The sequence below is a fragment of the Myripristis murdjan genome, chromosome 3 (genome assembly GCF_902150065.1).
Source record: "Myripristis murdjan chromosome 3, fMyrMur1.1, whole genome shotgun sequence".
Taxonomy (NCBI): Eukaryota; Metazoa; Chordata; class Actinopteri; order Holocentriformes; family Holocentridae; genus Myripristis; species Myripristis murdjan.
In genome coordinates this window covers 34,619,748-34,641,122 of record NC_043982.1, presented here as the reverse complement: position 1 = coordinate 34,641,122, position 21,375 = coordinate 34,619,748, and the positions used below count along the sequence as shown (strand labels likewise).

General features: G+C 41.3%; 1 protein-coding gene across 3 annotated transcripts in view; it reads right to left on the bottom strand.

Moving 5' to 3' along the window:
- The window catches only part of LOC115378547 (E3 SUMO-protein ligase PIAS1-like), a 68,996-nt gene that overhangs the window by 37,752 nt on the left and 9,869 nt on the right, over positions 1 to 21,375 (bottom strand). Inside the window, exons 1-2 of one of the 3 annotated variants that reach the window (XM_030078827.1) lie at positions 16,564 to 16,707; positions 774 to 1,269 (exon numbers count right to left, since the gene is read on the bottom strand). In XM_030078827.1, coding sequence (XP_029934687.1) covers positions 774 to 1,266 — 493 coding nt within the window. In that variant the 5' untranslated portion in view covers positions 1,267 to 1,269; positions 16,564 to 16,707. Of the gene's footprint in view, positions 1 to 773; positions 1,270 to 6,722; positions 6,810 to 16,563; positions 16,708 to 21,375 lie in introns of those variants that run through there. The other 2 variants (XM_030078834.1, XM_030078823.1) reach the window with 2 other exon arrangements.

Genomic DNA, 21,375 nt, shown 5'->3' with positions numbered 1-21,375 from the left:
ATCTGTATAAAATTTTCACTGCCAGGGAGCTAAAAGTAGCATTCATCTATGCTGAATTTTCCTGTGGAATGTGCAAATGTTATTTCTGAGGCAGCGTCACAAGATCCTATCAACATTGTGGCAGCAAAATACTACCCTTGGCCAGTGGTGGTGAGCCGTTTCACAACACAGGTGACACAGATCAGCATGTAATAGACAGAAATATCTATACACCTCAATTTAACAATGATTTGTTATATTTTTAGCAAAATGCTTGAAGCTGAGAATAAAGTCAACATGGGGCTGTGCCATATCGTTCATGATAAGCACAACAGCCATAACAATAAACATGGCTGAACTGAGATAACTGAGGGAAAAGCAAGGTGAGCAGGCTAAAACACTAAAATAGGTTGGAGAATTACCCACAATTAAAATGGTGGGAAATATCATCGTGAATATCTTTACCGAAAATTACCCTGAAATATTGTCATATTATTTTAAGGCTATATCACCCATCCCTTACTCACAGCCGTGAAAACTTTAGGTTTGTGGATTAAAACTGTGACATGGGTTTCTATCTTGGTCCAGATCACCCTGTATTCAAACTCACAGGACAATGCTGTTTTCTGGCTGATCTGACAGATTCAATACTGAAAACCATTTTTATACCTTGCAGTGTGGCATACAGTGTGCACAGTGCTACAATAAATAGATCCATCTGTCACCACTCCCAACAAACTCAACTCATCCTCTCATTTGCACACACACACACACACACATTAACATCCCCTCACCTAGACTGGTTGGCTTGATGAGCTCGTCGAGCATGTCGTAGAACGGCAGCCTCTGGAGTTTGACATCTGGGTGGACCGGGTGCAGCGTGGCCGAGGTGGGTAGATGGTGTGTCAGCCCACTCAGCTCATGTTTCCCAGGGCCGAGCAATGAAAGGGGCAGCAAGGCAGCCGGTGACGGTGCTCCACCATGGCCTGCGTGACCCTCGTACGCCAGCTGGGTTAGGCCGGCGGGCAGCGCGGCTCCCCCTCCGCCGGCCACCCCTGCAGAAGCCGGGTGGTGCGGTCCGGGCAGGGCCAGCTCTGAGGGGGACACCATCTTGGCAGGGAAGCGTCGTCGGTAGAGCTCCTTGATCTTCATGTGCACGGCGGGGCTGCAGCCGGCCTTCAGCAGGTGCAGGGCCTTGGTCAGAAGCTCATGCTTGCGTCCGTGCTTGTTGCGCCCAGCGTAGCCCAGCAAGACCTGCAGCTCCGACACCCGCAGGCTCATCACCATTTGCTGAAGGGGAGAAGAGGAGAGGGACAGAGGGGTGGGTGGGGGCAGTAAATTAATTAAGTGTAGAGATGCACCAACATCAATTCAGCAGAACTGATGGGAGAAGTGAGTTCTTTATTAATTAGATTGGCTGATAAAAGCACTGTACCAGTCTGAGTACAACTCAATTAACAGTTATTTGTGCCAGCAAGAACAGGTCTATTAAAAAACTATTACAGAAACAAGTGCATCAGTTGTGTTTATTAATTAAATTGATCAAAATGTGCACTGGTCATTAGCAGTGGGTGATTACGTGTTTAATTCCTATCATTCAATCGCCCCTTAGATAGACACACACTGTCGTGCTGTGCACTCTCAGTTCCTTAATCGGTCATTTTAAAAAACACAGATGAATGACTTAGTGGCCAAAAAGTCAACAACTTTGCCTGCAGTCTGTGTCCTTCACACAGAAAAATAAGAAATAACTGACTGAGTAAATGTTGCTCCACATGGTGCATTTATGGCACTGTTTCTGCATGGGGAAAAAACTCATTCTGGCATTGAGAAAAATATACAGATTGCTCTCAGATTCCTTCCATCGCCGATAACCAATGTCACTGTCCATCATTACATTATCACTAACAACTGAACAGCAAAGTTTAAATGAAAGAAAATCCTGATTTCAGAAAATGCTATATACACATAATGTAGTGAACTTAGCTTCTTGATGACACCTAGAGCATATTCTTTTTCACAAACAGCAGCATTTCGGCATTTTCACATCTACACACAAGTGTCAAGCTAGTCTGAATGCAAAAAGTAATTCCTGTCAACTCTCACTGATCAACACATGTTGCAAGGTTTCTGAATAATATAAAGCACCAAAGTCAATATAAAGATGATCATTTATCATTTAGGAATCTGTGCTGAACAAAAATATAAAAGAATATATGCTGTGAAAAGATTCTTTTCACAGCATATATTCGTGACATAAGTTAAATGCCCCCCCTCCCCAAAAAGTGACAGTGACAAATTTTACACTATAGAAGGTTGAAAGCAGAACTGCCTGACTTGCAGTATTATTCTGGCGAGCTGGCTTGATGCAGATGCTTTGTCTCTCCTCCACAATGTGAAAGGCAGTGCTGAACAGTCTCCCTCTACATTGCCACAGACACTTTAGTTTGGCACTGCAAGCTTCACTGACCAGAAAGAATCCCCATACTGCAGATAGTTCTGCCAGAAAAGCATTTTATTGCACTGAATGCATTTCATTATAATATTAGTATTACAATCATGTCATTTGCCAATCTGAGTAGGTGAATTTGTGAGCTAGACTGGCCCCTTCCCAAATCTTTAGATAATATACTATATTGTGACTCTAGTAGACAGAAGTCACTATGCCAGATATAGTTAGTTTTTGTTTGTAAGTATTTCTGTTTGAGTGGAATAAGAGCTGCAAAGAAAAGTTCAACCAAACTCAATGGCTCATCAACATCATTAACCGCTTTTTCACTATTGTATCAAATGTGGGCGGGCTTGTGTGTGCCAAGGCTAGCTGCGTTTGCATTGTCACTTCTGGTCTCTATGTGAGAACCAGCTTCCAGGTGCTACGGTCCCACTGAATAACCACGGGCCAGACGGGGCAAACCGTGGCCTGAGGCGGAGTCAAGGGACACAGGCAGGGCCATATTAGGCTGTGGGCAGGGAGATGGGTGCAGCTGGCAATGCAGTGGCTCACTTCAATCAGTGAGTTCTCTGGCATTAATTAATTTTGCTAACTAAACAGTGGAAGTGATTTAACTGAACAAATCTCAGCCAACTTGTGTTAAGGATTGCTCGATGGCACCAACTGTAATTCCAGTATGGTTATTTTAAGTTACAGGAGTCTGACAAGTCTGGTTGTGTTATCTGTGGTGTACTGTTATTACTCAACAGTGCATCGAAAGTCCTTGGGTAACGTTTACATCAAGGCAGCATGTTATGGGCAGGTTTTAGGCGCAATAGCGCAGAGTGATCGGCACAAAAGTCAAAATGCCATTGGATTTTTGTTCTCACAGCTTGAGGCCATGGGCCATTAACACCGTCTGGCTTGAAAATAGCCCTATAGCTCGCAATGGTGCAACAGGGGAAAGGCGGCTATTAAGTCCAGTTTGAAGGAACATCACCACTGGTTGCTCGAGCACAGATGTTTATCAGCCAACAGTGACCTGATGGCACATGGCAGTGGCCAGGTGTGAATGTGTTTAAATATCTGAGTGTGAGGCAGAGTGCGGCTGAAAGTCTTTTTCATGCACAAAAAATTTCCCTTGGATAAACAACAGTTTGAGAAAGCCTACTACATGACCTCGGAGAGTAGATGGTGTACACAGGAAAAATTTGAGGTATTTTCAGATGACTCAGTTTTAACAAGGATAGAATTTAATCCTCATTCATAGAATCAGTCAGGGAAACAAAATATGTTGCTGCCTTTCTGAGAAAACAAGCAAAGGTTTTGTCAATAGTAGGGAGGAATGAAATGGTTTGTTGAGGCCAATAACAATATCTGATATCTTCCCATTAATTTTTGTAAGAATCAGAACACAAACACAGTTGGAAAACAGGCTCAACTTTTCAGGCCATGTTAGTTTTGTTCTACTGCTAACACGACAGATGTATTACCAACACTTTCCAAAAAAAAGTCACACTCGTGCCAAATTTCACAATCAGCTCAATATTAGCAGTAAAAAATAGTTTTCTGATACTTATATTGCTGTTTAAAACTAATACTGGTCATAAATGTCTGCTGATATATTGATCTATCCCTGATAGTTACTTATGACTGAATGATGCTATAAAAATGATTGCAATATGATTTACAGTCCTAATAGAAATGATACATTTTGCATTGTAAATTTCATTTTCACAGGAAAAGGCTACTAAAATGATGTGATTTTTGCTGCAGTTGCATGCTTTCTTCATCTGGAAAACAACATTTTGTAGGCCAGAGCAGCTCTGTTGCACTATAGGCCTCTTTGACATGACTGTATGTGTGTGTGTGTGTATGTGTGTAAGAGGGGCTAAGCCTCACCCTCAGTGAAGCACACACACACACAGACAGCAGTCAGACGACAGAAGCTGCTGCAGCACTGTGCCCGTAAATGCCACCAAAACTCAGTGGAGCCTCTCTACCACAGAGAGAATGGTAGCAAAAACCCTGATTTTAATAAACTGCATCTACATTTTGGCAACTTAAATGATGTTCCACAATTTACAGTTGATTACATTTTCAATATCAAATTCCTCGTGTGTGCCAGCCTGCCACTCCTCCCTGCCGCTGCCCCCCCGACACACACACACACACACACGTCCCAATGTGCGGTCCATGCACAGATTATGAACACTGCAAAATACAGCAGAACAGAGCCAAGCAGAGCCCAGCAAAATGGAACAGAACAGAACAGAACAGGATAGAATGTTCTAGCGTAAGACATAATAGTCGGCGCAGGCTTTTTATCACACGATGCGAGTGGGTGGACAGCTGAGAGTTCAAATGAAACCTCGGCCGTGTGATCATGCAAACTAGCAACATGAACCAGCATCAAATAATTATCTCGACAATATATAGCAAAGCATAATTAAGACAGATCTGACGTTATGCGCACTCTTAACTGCACGGCCATCGCTGTAAACCTGCGTACTGCGATCAGTTCTGTGTTCTTTGTAATGAACACCCACACCTTCTGAATAGACACCCACACCTTCTAAATATGTGTTGGACAAACCTCCACCCATCACAACCCCTCTAATGACAGAGCAGAGATAAAAAAGCAGCAGTTTAACATCCTCCACAGTGCGGCTCACACATGCCTTCACACACACACACACACACACACACTCACCACATCCAGTATGACCCTAATGGCACAGGGCTGGCCAATATGTCAAACTCCATTAGCCTAATCAGTTTATCCATCACATCCCTACATTAGTATGAGATGTGCATGCACATGTCCTGTACAGGCTTGCACCTACCGGGAATTAAGTCTTATACATATTCAAAATTATTGCTTTTCATAAAACAGGCTCTTGTATTTTCCAGGGATACTGCATTTCACTGCCATTTTAAATGATATATGACTGGGTGTAGTTTATCCTCATGCCTTACCCATAAGATCTGTTTTTCTGACTTAAAACACAAAAACCAGAGGATGCACCGCCACTTTTCCACTGTTGGTACAAATTTCAAACATGCATAGGCTATATACAGCTTCCTTTCATGTTCACAGGAATATGGTCAAGGCACAGCAGAGCACCATTTTACCACTGCTGGTGCTCTAAGAATTGAAAGCTCATTCTACTGTTGCACATATTCTGACTTGTTGTGAGTATGAGCATGAGTTAAATGCCTAAAATCCCTATACAAAGGTAATCCAACGCATCTAAAACAGTCGGTAGATACATTTTTAACACGACTGACGCAGGTGTGAATGAAACCTCTCACTCTGGTCAACCCACTGAGCTAAACATTTGATGAGAAAAAAAAAACAAGGGGAAATGAAACTACAGAAGTGCTGCACTGTAACACCTCTTACACGTTTGCACAGCTACCATGCAAGGGCAGAAAGGCAACAGCTATTGTCAAGGCAACAGCGCAAGGATCATCTAAAAGCTGCCTGAAACATTTCTGGTAAAATGTTTGGCCAAACTGTCCTCGGTGTAAGAACGCAAATTTCTGCACTAATGAACATATGATTGTGAAGTCTATGTTATCCAAAAACAGGAAATGTGATGCATCGCAGTCACAGAGGAACTGGGAAACACAGTGATAGAGGATTCGCAAGGCATTTTTCAAATACTATGGCAAACATCATGAAACAATTATGAAAGGGCATATTATTATTTTTCTCCACAAATCAAATAGGGAAAATTAGGGACAATTACAGAAATAGGTCTGATCAGATTTAGATGGAAAACATCCAGCCCCACGGCTTACAATGGCTGAGTCTTTTTCCCGCGAAGGCCAACAAGCACATCCACATGTTCTGGGGTGAGGCGCTAATGGAGTCTGTTAACCAGTTACCCACCAGTGGAAAACACTTTGTGGGCGTGGAGGTGGCAAGAATCACGAGGCACTGTTCAAGCAGGACACCAAAGCCTTTCGTAGGATGCCCTGTTTCTTTGTTTCATTTAGTGTAGTAGCCCTCCGGAAAAAAGAGCTAATAAACTGTTGTGAAACTTGAGAGGTGAGATCAAAATTATGAAGCATAACATTTTAAAAAGGAAGAATTAACTAGTGCATTTACACAGGAATTTTAGCTATGACACAGCATTATTCTTTCCAAAAAACCTTGCTGCCAAGTGTCCACGTCAGGTAAGCGCCTGCTCACAAGAATTACACCATACTACTCAGGTTTCTTATTTTAGTTAGCCTCACAACTGTTTTACATAAACACCAAGTGGCAATTAAACAAAGACATTAAAATGGTTAAGACTGCCACCTCTGGAGCTGCATGTGAGCCCCGACTGGCCTTGGATCGAACACTGCCACATGGCTCTCCTTCGCGCTCTCTCTCTCCTGTGCCTCCCCCACTCTGCCTCTCTCAGTTTTCCAGCTGTCTGAGTAAATAGGAAGAAATGCTCAGGGTCAGTGAACTGTCCACACCCATTTAAAAATGCAGAATTTAACAACAAATTAAGATATTTCAACTCAAGTTCATGACCTGCCTGGTTAAATCTATTTATATAAAAACACGAGATCATTCAATAATGTTTAATATTTTCTGAAATCAATTTCAGTGGTTTTTGGTCTTTATATCAGACTGGAGCAGCCTGACTCTTTCCTTGTGACCAAGGTCTTTCCAGACTCAGCTCGTCTACTGCTTTTAACTTGAAATGATTAGACAAGGCCTGCAAATTTAACTAGAATTGCTTACAATTTTCAGTGAACAGCGAGCAGCCTTTCAGTGCACTTCTCACAATCTCTTGGGTCTTTGAAGCTATTACATCACTCCGTCTTTTTTCCCTCTATAGTGAGAAAATGCAGTTAAAACAGCACAGAAATTCACTGACTGTTTCCAAACCAACATCTCAAGCTCGACACACTGTTAATAGTACAAAAAAAGACAAAACATCCGGCTTAAACTGCATTGTCTCATCCAAAAACTGTAGCTGCCAGACCTTCCTTTATATTAAGGTTTAAACATTAATGCAAACGTTTAAAGACTGACTGCTTGCACGTGTCCAAAGACGGTGCACGTATAACAGGCAGTGGAAGGAGTTGTTAAATGTGACAAGGAGAGAGCAAGGTGTGTGTGTGTGTGTGTGTGTTTATTAGTTTAGTCCTACATAAGCTCTACTTCGAGCACCACTGAGGCTCTGTTTGCACCTTGCATTAACATTTGTCCTGGGTGATCCACGGACGGCCGTAGGTACAGGTGTAAATGCACCCAATGCGGCCTCAATGCATCTTGAGATCCGATCACTCAGGCCACATTCGGAAGTGACCTGGGACACTTTTGTCCACATCACATTTTAACTGTAAGCAGAAATTAGTCCCAGACTGCACTGAAGGACTGCCTACTCAGCCTGCCTACTCACTAAATGAAACATAATAAAATTAAAAGTGAATAAAAATACGGTCTGTCTACTTGACAAAAAAAGTTGGAGAAAAAAACAAACAAACAGAGAAATGGCAAAAATTACCTTAAAATCTGAAAAAGGAAAAACATTACAAGGAAAATTACATTTCTAATTATTAAACTGACACATTTAAAAGTCAGTTCAGTGATACTGGACCAGATTTCTTGTGTTTAAATGCTTGTGAAATGCTTCTGAATGCAGCCTCAGGCACTTTTCATGCCTTTCACAAGCATTTAAAACCAGTAAAAAAAAAAAAAAAAAAAAAAAAAAAGGATCCCTTTTGTCTTTGAAGCAGGTAATGCTATCTTTATGAAATGCTGCTCCACCCAATTGCTTTCGTTCCACTGTGTTTCAGACAGAGAGGCAACATCTGAGTTGTGTTCATATTGGCCATTATATAAATCAGTCTGATTATTGAAAAAATCCTGAATATTGGCACTGATTATCGCCCAGGACCAATATCTGGTCGATCCCTAGTTCATTCCACCAAAACATTCAAAATACCTACTGCTAATCCCTGGTTCATGCCGGCCCTCCAGACCACCTGCGCTCTAAACGAGCTCCAGTCTGCACAAAGTGACAGGAAGTGCAGAGGCTGCCTGGCCAACCACTGTTTACAGCACAAACACAGCACCTTGTGTACTCTTTCCACATATGAATAGCCATGTGCACACACAAGCACACACTCCCACACACACATATACAAACCCATAGACACTAACAATCAAAGTATCTGATATGTACAAACACTAGATGCATTTACCAGTTAAGACATAGACCATTCATTTGTGTTTTGTTTTTTTTCTACAGGCATAAAAACATTCAACAACTTAGACAAAAAACATCGGCCGACACTGATTCGCTCCGCTGCCGTGGGTCTGAAATACGCCACGTACAAAAACACACCAGACAAACAGACAGATCTTCAAGCAGGACCACGCTGCTCAAATACAGATGCAGCATGCCGACAGCAGCCATCTGTTACTAGTTTATTATATCGTCAAAATTTGGGATTTTGATGCAGGTTTTTTTTTTTTTTTTTTTCCACAGAACACTTTAATTACAAGAGCATGACCAGAACGTCAATTTTGATAATTCAGGATTTTTTGCTTCAAAGACGAGTACCTTACAGGTCAGGCATTGCAATACCTGGGGAATACGCAGACAGGAACACACAGGAGCGCACACACACACACACACACACACACACACACACTCCTTTGGCCAAGGAATTCTCCTGCTGGTGACATAAATGACCAGTTCCATGAAATATGCATGTGGTAGAGAGGTGGGGGATGTGAAAAAAAGATGATGACAGTGGCTGCCACACACACACACACACACACACACACACACACACACACACACACACACACACACACACAAACACATGCACAACCCCCCACCCGCTTCCACAAAGCAAACACACACAAAGGAGAGATAAATACACACAAGCACAAACTCTGGCTCACATAAACCAGAGACACACACAAAAAAAACAAAGGACACACAAACACACACACACACACACACACACACACACACACAGACACACACACACACACACACACACACACACACACACACACACACACACACACACACACACACACACACACACTTCCACCACTGCGGATGTGTAACATTCCTCTGGCTTGAAAAAAAGAGAGGGAAAACAAATAGAGAGAAAACCCTAGAGCTGGTGGAGAAGAAGAGAGAGACAGGCAGGCAGGCAGACAGATGAGCAGTACACAGCTCTCTGTCTCTGTCTCTCTCTCTCTCTCTCCCTCACACACAGACACACACACACACACACACACACACACACACACAGTTTTCTCTTCTATCCTCCTCTGCATCCATCAGTCATTCTCTTTTACAGGACAGGACACCTTCAAGTCTCCCAATCTATCTCCCAATCTGCAACTGTGGTGCGGCACCGCACTACCACTTTTGTTTAGGTAGTCATTTTCTTCCAGGAGGCACAGTTTCACTTCAAAACTTATTGTCTGACTGCATTTTACATGGTGTACCACCTATACCCAGAAGTCTCCTGGACTGCTTTCCAGCACGAAACAGGAAGAACCCACTATTTTTCCATCAAAACCCAGAGCTACAGCTTTCAGAGTTTCTCATACAAGCAGATGATGGAGGGTGTAAAAGGCAGATGGAGGAAAGGAAAAAAAAAAAAAAACACTTTCATCATGTTAATCCTCTTCAGTAAAATGAAAGAAAAAACAAAATGTATGCCAGGGAGCAGTAGTCTCACTGCGACAGGAAGCAACGGGGGAAATGTGGTCTTAATTTTGAGAAACACCAGCGCTAACAATAACACTAGCGTGAGAAAGAGGCTACCAATTATCTTGACCACAGTCAGCCTCATTTGCTGAAGGCAGAGCTGGACGATATGAACAGCATCAAATATCACGATATTTTTAACCAGTTATCTTGATATTGACATTGTAAAGATGACTATTAGCCTTATCACAAAATATTAAGATAGTTTGGATAGTGTTTTGATAGACAATCATTACTAATGTGGATATGATGACCAAGCAGGTAGGGGAAAAATAATCAAACAGTTACAACAGTTAGGAAAATCGCACAACTTTTCTGTAATGCAACATTTAAAATCAGGAAGACAACACCTAAGACAATATTATGACATGTAAAAATTACAGATGGTATCTATACTAGTCTTATATCACAATATCAATAGAATATCAATACAGTGCTCACCTCTAGATTATGGCAATTACATGAGGTATTATCACTAATTAGACAATGACATACTGATCTTTAGATTTCCATGTATGTACGTTGGAAGCTGCAGAAATTTTTTATTTATTTATTTATATATATATTTTTTTATATATATTTGTGTGATTTTTAACCTTAAACAGAGATTAACAAAGTTCCAAAAAGCTTATTTTCCATGTGGCAGCACTGCTGCCTCTCAGCACCAACAACATGCAACCTCTGATCCTTTCTGTAGGGGGTTGACCGGTTTCCTCCCACAGCCCAAAAACATGCAGGTCAGGGGAAGCGGCTTCTCTAAACTACCCACAGGTGTGAGTGGAGACCCTATGAAAACTAGCTGGGAATCCTAGTTATAAATACATGAAAACATTTAAATACGTCATGTATTTACATTTATGATTGTCTTCAGCTCTTGAATAACAATGTTAAATCAGGCGTATGTACAACTTCGCATTTCAATAAATAATGAACATAAACTTTTGAATGAATTTATAATAATGTAACTTTATTATGTTGGTACTTAAAAATAAAATGCATCAGATCTGCAGCTGGTTTGACTTGATACAGTAAAAGGAACTTTCCTTATCTGGAGTGTGTTTCTCTCACAGCAGCTTAACATCAAACTGTGTAGTCCCACACTGAGAGATTAACAACAAAGAAAGCAAGTCACTCCAGAGAGCTCACATGCCTAAAGCTAAGCAGAAGTAGAAAGCAGGGGCGCACCAACTGATCAGCCATCGACCATAATGGGATGATCAGTAGGTTAAATGTGAGCAGCCAATCATGGTTAGAAAAGCCCAAATCCAAAAGGAAAAAAAAAAAAAGTTTCAATCGCTGGATCAGAGACTGGATCACTGCCACTCTGCGGCAGTCAGCAGAAAGTTTGGAGCATCGGCATGTCGTCCATCTGTCACTGACAGCTCATTTCTGACGTGTTTTGAATTTCACAGCCTATTATCACAGATTAACTGGTTTAACATACTGGACAGAAGGCGGACAACCGTGCTGCCACAATGAAAAACTTCATGCACTTCCAGTGACAACAGGTGAAGACGAATCTCAGTTACCAACCATGCAGAAAAGTGTAATTGCAGCATTTTAAATGTTTTTTCCAAGTTACAGTCATGGCTGACACAGAATATTCACCTAAGAGCAATTGTTATTTACCAGTTGTTTCCTGCTTTGTATTCATTATATTCAGGATATATGCAAATAGTTTGTGTTCTAACTGTGTTGTGAACCACTTTCAGCTGAATGATTCTGTGCTTTGAGCTGTGTGAGCTAAAATATACTCTTGTTGCCATTCTAAATCTAGTAACCGAATATTTTCATGTAAGCGTAATTTGACCAGTCTGTATATGTCAGACAACTTACAGAGAAAAAACCTACAAACAGCAGGTTTTATGCAAGAGCAGAGAGACAGAGGCTCCGAAAATCAGCCTGAAAGTTCTGCCACTGCCAACATGGACTATCCTTTATCAAAAATCCACTGTACATCAGTAGTTTTATGAGTTTGTTTTTGAAAAATTGAGAATGAAAATTCATACAAAAAAAAAATCAGCAATACTGTAAAAAAAAAAAAAAAAAAAAAAAAACACTTAGAAAATGGTTGCACTTGAGTCTTAAAGGACTATTCTGCATGTTTAGCATAATATCTACAAAATTCATAAACTTCAAGTTTCTGCTAATCTTTTCCTGAAATTAATTTTATATACTTTATACTTTTTATACAGCCATTCAATTACTACATGAAAATTAACTTTCAGAGACTTCAGACTTCCTTGACACTGGTAGGAGTGTAAGGTCTTCATCATGCTGATTAAAACTACTGAAAACATTCATGAAACGCCTGAGCGCCTTAGAGACTATAATTAAGACTTTAATTGCAAAGACAAATTCCTTAAAATACTCAAAACTGGTAGCTCACCTGGTACAGTGCATACCACTCCTTAAGGCTGAGTCCTGACTGCAGTGTCCCAGGTTCGAATCCCTTTGCTGCATGTCTTCCCCTCTCTCTCCCCCTCTGCCTTTCCTGTCCCTCTCTACTGTAAGTGTCAAATAAAGCGGAAACGCGCCAAAAAAGTAAAAAAAATGTTAAAACATTTTAAGAACATTTTATCAATATAGAAACATTTAAGCATTTTTGATTTTGATTTTTAATTTCAAGCATTTACGTACGTCGAAAAGAATAAAGGAGCAGCACAGCATCACAGCTATCCAACTGCATTGAAGCCACTGGTAGTTTCTAACAAAGGAAGTTTCTTTATTCTATTCTATTCTATTCTCTTTTACTGAAACAACTTGACACATAGGTGCAAGGGGAAGCAGCAGCAAAGGAATGAGGGTGAAAGAGGGAGAGGATGCAAGATAAAAAAGAATAGCTAGCTAGCGGTAACGGGGGAATTGTTACAGGGGAGAAACACACACAAACACACACGCGCGCACACACACACACACACGGTTTCAAGCAATATGGGTTTTTGAAAGCTGAGCCTATACCAAGGTTTTGCAGTGAATCTGCAGATAGGTATTTCAGGATAATATTCAGTTTATGTAAATTTGACATTTCCGTGCCAAAAAATTACAAGTATGCAGTGACTCCCGCCCGAATTATATCTGTGGCAGGGAGGAACAGCCTCTAGAGCAGCTTTTAGTGCCATGAGACACTGAAACTGTCAACTTAATCCCAGATTAACCAAACTGTTTTGGTGAACAAGGCAGGGTGACCCACCCCACAGGAAATAATTTACAAAACAAACAAAACAACATTATTAAAAAAATATTTTGTGAAAACACTGTAGAAAAAAATCCTGGCTGGGCTTCGAGAGTGTTAATCCTAACTCTTGCAAACTGTACACATTTCTTAACAGCTTCAACGTGATCTCTAAAATCAATATTGTTTGAGTACATAAACTGAAATTGTATATCTTATAATCGGGTTTGGCAACACTGTTTCTGTTTAACAATCCTGGAAATAATTACAGCGCATGATTTCACCATGTTTCACTTTCATTATGTGATATTATTATTATTTTTTATCTATGCAAGGCCTCAGCCCACATCAGCGAGTGTGATAAGCCTGCAACACACACTGCAAGAATTCAAAGTCATAAATCCAAATGAAGACCATTGAGCATGAATGTAAACACTCCTGCTGACATCACCAGCCCTTTCACCTAACTGGCCACCGTATCTGGTGCAGCGTTGGCATGTGTGTGCTTGTACTTGGTGTTTTGGTGCGTACGGTGATGCTCCTTCGCTGCCTTCACCTGGCAACTGAATACCAGGGACTCTGAATTTCCCGTCTACTCAGATTCAGCTTTCCAATACGATTAACAGACTACTCATCCACTCACTCGTGCTGTGACGGTGCACAGTATCCGTTTGGCTGCTTTCCACCACACTGGATAACGGTTGAAAGAGCATTATTTAGAATGACATTAATTAGGTCACTACCACCACTAAAAGGATAAAAAGTAAAGAAATGATATTTTTCCAGTTACTACTGCAATGTATTTTTTTTTTAAGAGAGTGTGTCTTCTTTTGCTGTCATTGTCACTATTCTTAGCAGTGTCCTCTCTTCTATCTGGACCATGAGTCTGAAATAAAGTTTGAACTGAATTAAACTGAATATTGTAATACCCAGGAGCTATCTAAATGACAAAAAAATGGACTCTTCAACTCCACCCTCTGAGTTGACAGCGGAGGTCGATGACTGACGATTCAGGGGGGCCGCCCAGCTGAACACACACACACACACACACACACCGCTTTATTGGCAGGGCGAGTGAGGTTCATAGTACAGGTGAAGACAGCGAGGCATGAAGTGAAACCTCACCTCATCAGGGCAGCAGTACTTTAATTTGATCTCATCAACACTTTTCTGACATCTTGGATGTGTTTTCGATGTCTTGCCTGTTTTGTTTTCTGCCCAGCACGGCAAACAATTTAAGGGATTGCACCTGTGAATCCAATGTAATGGTTCTCAAACGTGCATTGATAATGCATGGATTAGCAGAAATCCTATGCATTAATTAGGCTGGTTGGATACTGAAGGCTATAGTACAGTGCACAGAGGTAAGAAGAGCCATATCTCTGTTGATCCTTCACTGAAAAAATCCACCGTACAACACTATAATACTGTTAAAAAAAAAAAAAAAGTTTTAAAAACTACTGGTGATTCATCCAGGGCTCTACACTAACTTTTTTTCACCATTCTCCCAGAGACTATAGGTGAATCAGACACAACACAAAGGACTAAGTGCAGAAAACAGATGAAATAAAAACTGCTTTCAAGTCACATTTTCCACAAAATGCAGCCAAAATGACTTTGCACCAATGTGCCGCTCGTTAAAATTAGTTTGAACACAAGCGTCACATGGGAGGGACGGGGGCTGTCTGTGTGAAATGTAAACGGACAGTCTGACAGACGGTACAACTTTAGTAGATATTACTGCCCTATATTGGCCTATCACAGACATATCTGCATCATAATGACATTGGCATATATGATTTGACAGAACATAATGCAGAAAACATGCTTTGGGTAAGTTAGAAATTACTATTTGATCCTTTTTCTTAATTTAAGGTAAATTTATGTGTTCATTTCTACAGATGGTTGGCAATGTATATAGTGTTTAATACTCTTTAATAATTTGTTCAAGAAAGCAGCCTTCTGAGAACCTTCACATCAGGGGTGTCAAACTGGTGCCATGGAGGGCCGGGAGGCTGCAGGTTTTCATTCCAACCCAAAACTCCTCCAGGTGATTTCACTGATCACCCCACCTCCAAGCAGAGAGAAGGGACTAATCATTGAAATCACCTGGAGGAGTTTTCGGTTGGAATGAAAACCTGCAGCCTCTTGGCCCTCCATGGCACCAGTTTGACACCCCTGCTTTACATAGTCACATCAATATCAGTGCACATAGAAAAGGTCTAATTGTCTATTTTCATCAGTATCTCAGCTGCCGTATCAGTAATCAGTGAATTTTTCCTAAAATCATTATCAGTCTCAAAAATCTCATTTTGGTGGGGGACTAAAAGGGATGCAATGTTTTGACTGTTGCTGTTCTGTTATTTGCTTCTACCTGCGTGTTAATTATAGACACATGACGGGAGGAGGAGGTAGACACAGAGAGCGCGTCGAAGTGTCCTTGAGCAAGACACTGAGCAGCACCTTGCACGGCAGCCTCTGCCATCAGTGTGTGAGTGTGTCTATGAACGGGTGAATGTGAGGCTGACATCGTAGAGCGTTTTGAGTGGTCGGTTGACTAGAAAAGCACTAGAGCCTTTTGCCTTTACTAATGATTGTTTATCAAAAAGCTCTTTTGAGTAAAGAGGTTATGAAAGCAACAACAGTCATCCCTTCAATTTCGCCACAAAATCAATATCGAGGTATCTGGTCAAAGATATCGTGAGGTTTGCTTGTCCTTATCGTGACATCACACAGAGACAAATGAAACACGACTACATGTCAGACAGCAGAACATTTTGCAGCTTTCTTAAACATCAGTGGTAAACTTCAGGTTTTGGTGTCAGCCTCGTAGAAACCAAGAACAAGGGTTTCTTTCTGAATTCAAAAATCATACGAGGAGTAATCCATCATACAACAGGCACAGAGAACAACTCTTTCACCACCAGCAGCCTAGACAGACCAGAATGCAATGCAGCCACGCAGCCACAAGGCACACTGCTTTTCGAGCGAGGCGCGAGACTCGTAAATTTTTCAACACTGGAAAAACTTGCTGTCTTGTTCAGGCACATTCTCTAGAGATATCACGGCATTCTGGGAAATGCAGTAAAATAACCGACTGAAGCAGAAGTAGATGAGACAGCTTGAGAGAAAGTCAACCTCGTTCTTAAAACTTCTCGTCCACACACCATATTACATACACAATTATATGCACATGTGAAAAATAGGAGGCGTCAAATCAGACCCACCTGCTCTCCTCTCACTGGTGTCTGGAGCTGTCCATGCAAACTTGAACAGGAAAGTACAACTTGTTAATCGTCCCAATGATTTGTACAGGTCTCTTCAATAGTGTGATTGAATATTTCCTCTGAAACCTCCACATTAAGCCGACCACTCTTTTTTTTTTTTTTTTTTCCTTTTTAATGAAGAAATACATCTTGCAGGGCAGGCAGAGGTGGAAATTGAAACCCCAAAGTTCTCTCCATCAGTGAAAACTGGCAATCCAAATAAAAGGGGGAAGCTTCGTCAAGGCTAGGGCAAACGTGGGTGCAACAGAAAAGATAAAAAAATAATGCACTGAAATGTACTGGACGCCACACAGGTTGATGATATGCAGCAGTGAAAGAGGATACGAGGGTGGTCGTTCTCTGTATATTTGGCACATTCTCTTCCCTGGACTGGGAAGTGGTGTGGGGGGCATTAATTCCCTGTGTCCAGACAGCTTGCGAGAATGAGGGATGGAGGGATGATGGGAAGGGGGATGGGGAGACAGACAGAGAGGGGAGAGAACGCAGCTGAGCCTCCAAACCAAACGAAATTCTCCACAGCTCCAGTGAAAACACAGGAGGGAGGGAGGGAGGGAGGGTGCGTACATGGAGGAGGAGGAGGAGGAGGAGGTGGGGAGGAGGAGGCAGCGCTGGTGGCAGCAGCTCAGATGGACACATTATCTGAGGAGTGAAAGATCTACCGGAACATTCTCACAGTGGTCACTCTTTCTCTCTCTCTCTCTCGTATTCTCTCTCACACACACACTTTCTCTCTCTCTCTCACACACACACACACACACACACACACACACATATACATATATCCTGGAAGCTTCTCTGTTGGTCAGGCTTCAAACACTACAGCTGACTTACTTACATTAGGCCTGAATAGCAACGCCACAATACCAGAATTTTAGTCGTTGAAACCTATAATTCCACAATTTTGAATACTTAATTCAATACCTTGGCAAAACAGAAAGCCCACTCAGCACACACTCCTTTACTGAACATCTACGGCTGTCTCCAATACCTGTCTATGGGATTCGAAGCGTCTATGTGAACCTGACAGCAAACATTCAAAGCACTGACAGTGAGGCGATGCACAAACTACTTGCTAATATTCCTGGAGTAGCTTTACTAAGCAACCACCCTCACCTAAATAAATAAATGAAGAAATAAATAAGGGAGAAAAAAAAAAAGAAGCATTTGATGTCTGATTTTGGCTTTGATTACCATGGCAACAAACACAGCTTCCAAGTTTCTGGGTCAGCAAGTAAACAGAAACTTCTTCTTCTGTATTCATTTAGCACAGCAAGGAAGCAAGCACCACTGCAAGACGGATATGAAATTACAGTAAACACAGTAAATTAGTCTCACTATTATCTAAAACTTAAATAAGCATGATGCAAATGTTTTACAACTAGGCCTAATGATTAGCCAAAATGATGGTTAGAAAAAATAATAATTTCAGTAGGCCTTACACAACGTCAACTTGGAGCATAACTGAGACCCAAACAGCAGCAGAAATGGGACAAAATTAGAGGAAACACCAGTGTCACATATTTAAACATATAGGCTAAATTAAAACAGGAACACTGAGTTACTTTCCAGTGAAAACAATGCATCTCCAATTTTGGTGATTTTACATGTTTTAGCTTAGTTTGGGCATTTATCCTCTCCTCTATGGGTTCAGACTACAACTCTGGGGGCTACGAAACCTTTACAAAACAAATCATGTAAACTGACAAATGTACAGCTGTCAAGCTTCAAACAGGATTGATTTTCTTAGTGTCTGAGACAAGCCGACACTATGGAGATATATGGTCTTCATTGCACAGCGGAAAGCAGCCTGTAGCCTTCAGACTGAGAACCGCTGAAAGCAGCCCGACAACATACTCACTTCACATTAGAGGAAGTTTCTGAAATGTTCTGCTGCAACAGTAAATGCAATGGTATGATAATGTGCTTTAATTCTGACTTACAATCCTGTACGCATGACTGCAACTTCAGGTACTTCAAGCATTTAAATATACAAGCTACGACTACATCAGAATAAAAACACAGAGTTACTGAGTGAGGGATCAAGCTGAGCTGATGATACTGATACAAAAACACTAATACTGGTCGCTTTCAAAATATTGGCATTGATCTGGTACTGAAGTACTGATCCTTGTGAGATCCCTACGCCTGACAACTAACAACACACGAGCTTGTATTTAATTAAGCCTTATTAAATTAAAAATTAAAAATGCAGGGAAGGTGAAGATGCGCGGCCATTACAATTTATCTAATCCAGTGAGCAGACTTGCAATAACACAACCCGACAGATAAAAAACAGCAAACCAAAACAACTGACAGTTATGGCTGATTGCTAAAGCGGTTGAAATGGGTGACAGATGAACGCCTCAGTCATGTTTTCAAACAGAGCACAACTGAAGACAGTTTCCTTTCTGAGAGAGAGAGAGAGAGAGGGAGAGAGAGAGAGGGAGGGAGAGGGAGAGAGAGATTCAGAGTGATACTTTATTGCATCTGTCAGAGGCTTAGATGTTATTAAAACAGCCTTGTACACGCAGCCTACTGAGGCAGGCACACACAAATAAGCTCTTGCAGTCTTTCTCTTACATGCACACACACAAACACACACACACACACACATTGAAAAACCACCCACAACCACTATGAACGCAGACTCACACCTGTTAGCTCTGCTGTGCTGCAGCTCAGCCCGGTCGACTACAGTGAAACCGTAATGAAAGGAAACAGGCAGCAAGACGGAGCGTTTGATGGAGCAAGACAGGCTGGAGCTGGCCTGTGGCCGAGCCGCCTTGAATGGGCTGTTTTATCTGTCAGGAGAAACACTGGCCTACACCACTGTTGACTGGCTAGCTGGCAATGAGCTCCGATTTCTTTACACTGAGAAAGTAAACGCCAGCACAGGTCATCAGCACTGGCTTGCTCTCTCTGCCTCTCTCTCACACACACACGTCTCCTATAATTTATTCTCCAGCATTATCTTTCAGTTCGTTTTGATTTACCTTGTCATTTTAGGTAATGTACTGATGTGCTGCTATTTTTTTTTTTTTTTTTTTGTTCATGTTATTTAAGTTCTCATTTAGATTCTGTAAGCGCGTCATCTTGATCTTTTTTGTTGCTTTGTTCGAGGTGAGATCTATAAGCCTCTTTGTTTTCTGTGTTACTTTTATCACACCTGAATAAGATTATTGATTGATTCTCTCCTTTTTTATGGTTTTCATTATCCTATTTTATCAGGCTTTTTTTTTTTTTTTTCTTATCCCTCAGATGCTGCAACTAAAACTCAGACTTACATGCAGAGACGAACTGACAAAATGTAAACAGGAACTTCATGAATCTAGAAAGCTGACATGCAGGCGGGCGGCAAGCTCTCACAAAAGGTGCGTGCATGCCACTGAACTCGCACAAAAAGAGTAAGCATGCAAAAAGAGAAAACATGTTCGCACACAAAGCATGGGGACGCACGCACAACGCGGCCTCACGACACATGACCAAATGCACTGGTGTGTGCGGAACCTCAAATGTACCGTCCTGTCACATGACTGTCGTATGACCATTTAACACATTTAACACTGACACTCTGTTTGGGAATAATTGTGCCGTGGCGCTGAAAAACTTTAACGCTCGTTCAGAAAAAAAAAAACAGACAGAAAAATGAGCTGACATTGAGGCTGTCTCTCCCCTAGAAATACAGCGATCCCCCTTTTTTTTTTAGTTCAAATCCAGTTCTGATACTTGAATTTGGATATATGCTTATACCCATATGAGATCTCTTTTTATTATTATCAGTATTAAAATTACTGTTACTATTGCAGTATTATTACTTTTGTATTGTATAAGGTTACAAGAGGCTGCAGTAAATCACACAGCACTACCAAATATCTTTCTAGAACCGTTTAATTACTAATTATGTGCTACAATATTTTTAGAAATGCCACAAATGCATTATTACCTGATTATAGGTAATAATAACATCAGACTCTGGAATATGGATCAGTATGTGGATCGGTAGTGTCAGCCAGATACCCACTAGATTAATTACATCAGTATCAGCACCTGATATCAACACTGGATGGGTTTGGTCCCAACTCTACTCTCCCTAATCATGGAGCTTTTCATGGAAGAAAAGCAGATTTCCAAATGATGAACCGCACCTTTGCTCGAAGAAAACCTAACCTTGCAATCAGTAGAAAAGTCTAAAATGGTCTGTTACAAATTTAGCCTGCTTAGTAAGACAAATGTAGGCTAGCTTTTTCCACTGCCTGAAGTAACATCGTACACCATAAACATTTTCTTCCTTTGTGACAACAAAGGGATGTAATGCCGTAAATCAATAATCTCTAGACCCAAGCATGATTAAGATGCTGGCAGCCTTTAGCACAGACATAACTTCACATGTAAACTTCAACAAATCAGTCCATAAATCCTGAGGCCGTCATGTCAGCTCAGCAAAATCGATGATGCTATGGTTTCGTTCTGTACCTGTCCCGTGATTTAGAGCGTTGCTGTTTTCCGGGATTCAGATCCCAATCACACATAACCAAAAGTCCGAGAGCAGTTCTGCAAGACAGTCTCTGGGGGGGTGGGTGAATGGGAACTACCAGCAAATTCCTTTTTAGTTAAAAAAGAATCTGCAGCACTTTACGTGGTTTTAAAGGGGTGCACGGTAATGCGGTTCTTTTAAGTCCCAACGGACTGGGAGATGGTGAGACTAATAATGTTGTGCCAAGCAGTTTCTGCAAAGGTTCTGCAGAGTGTGTG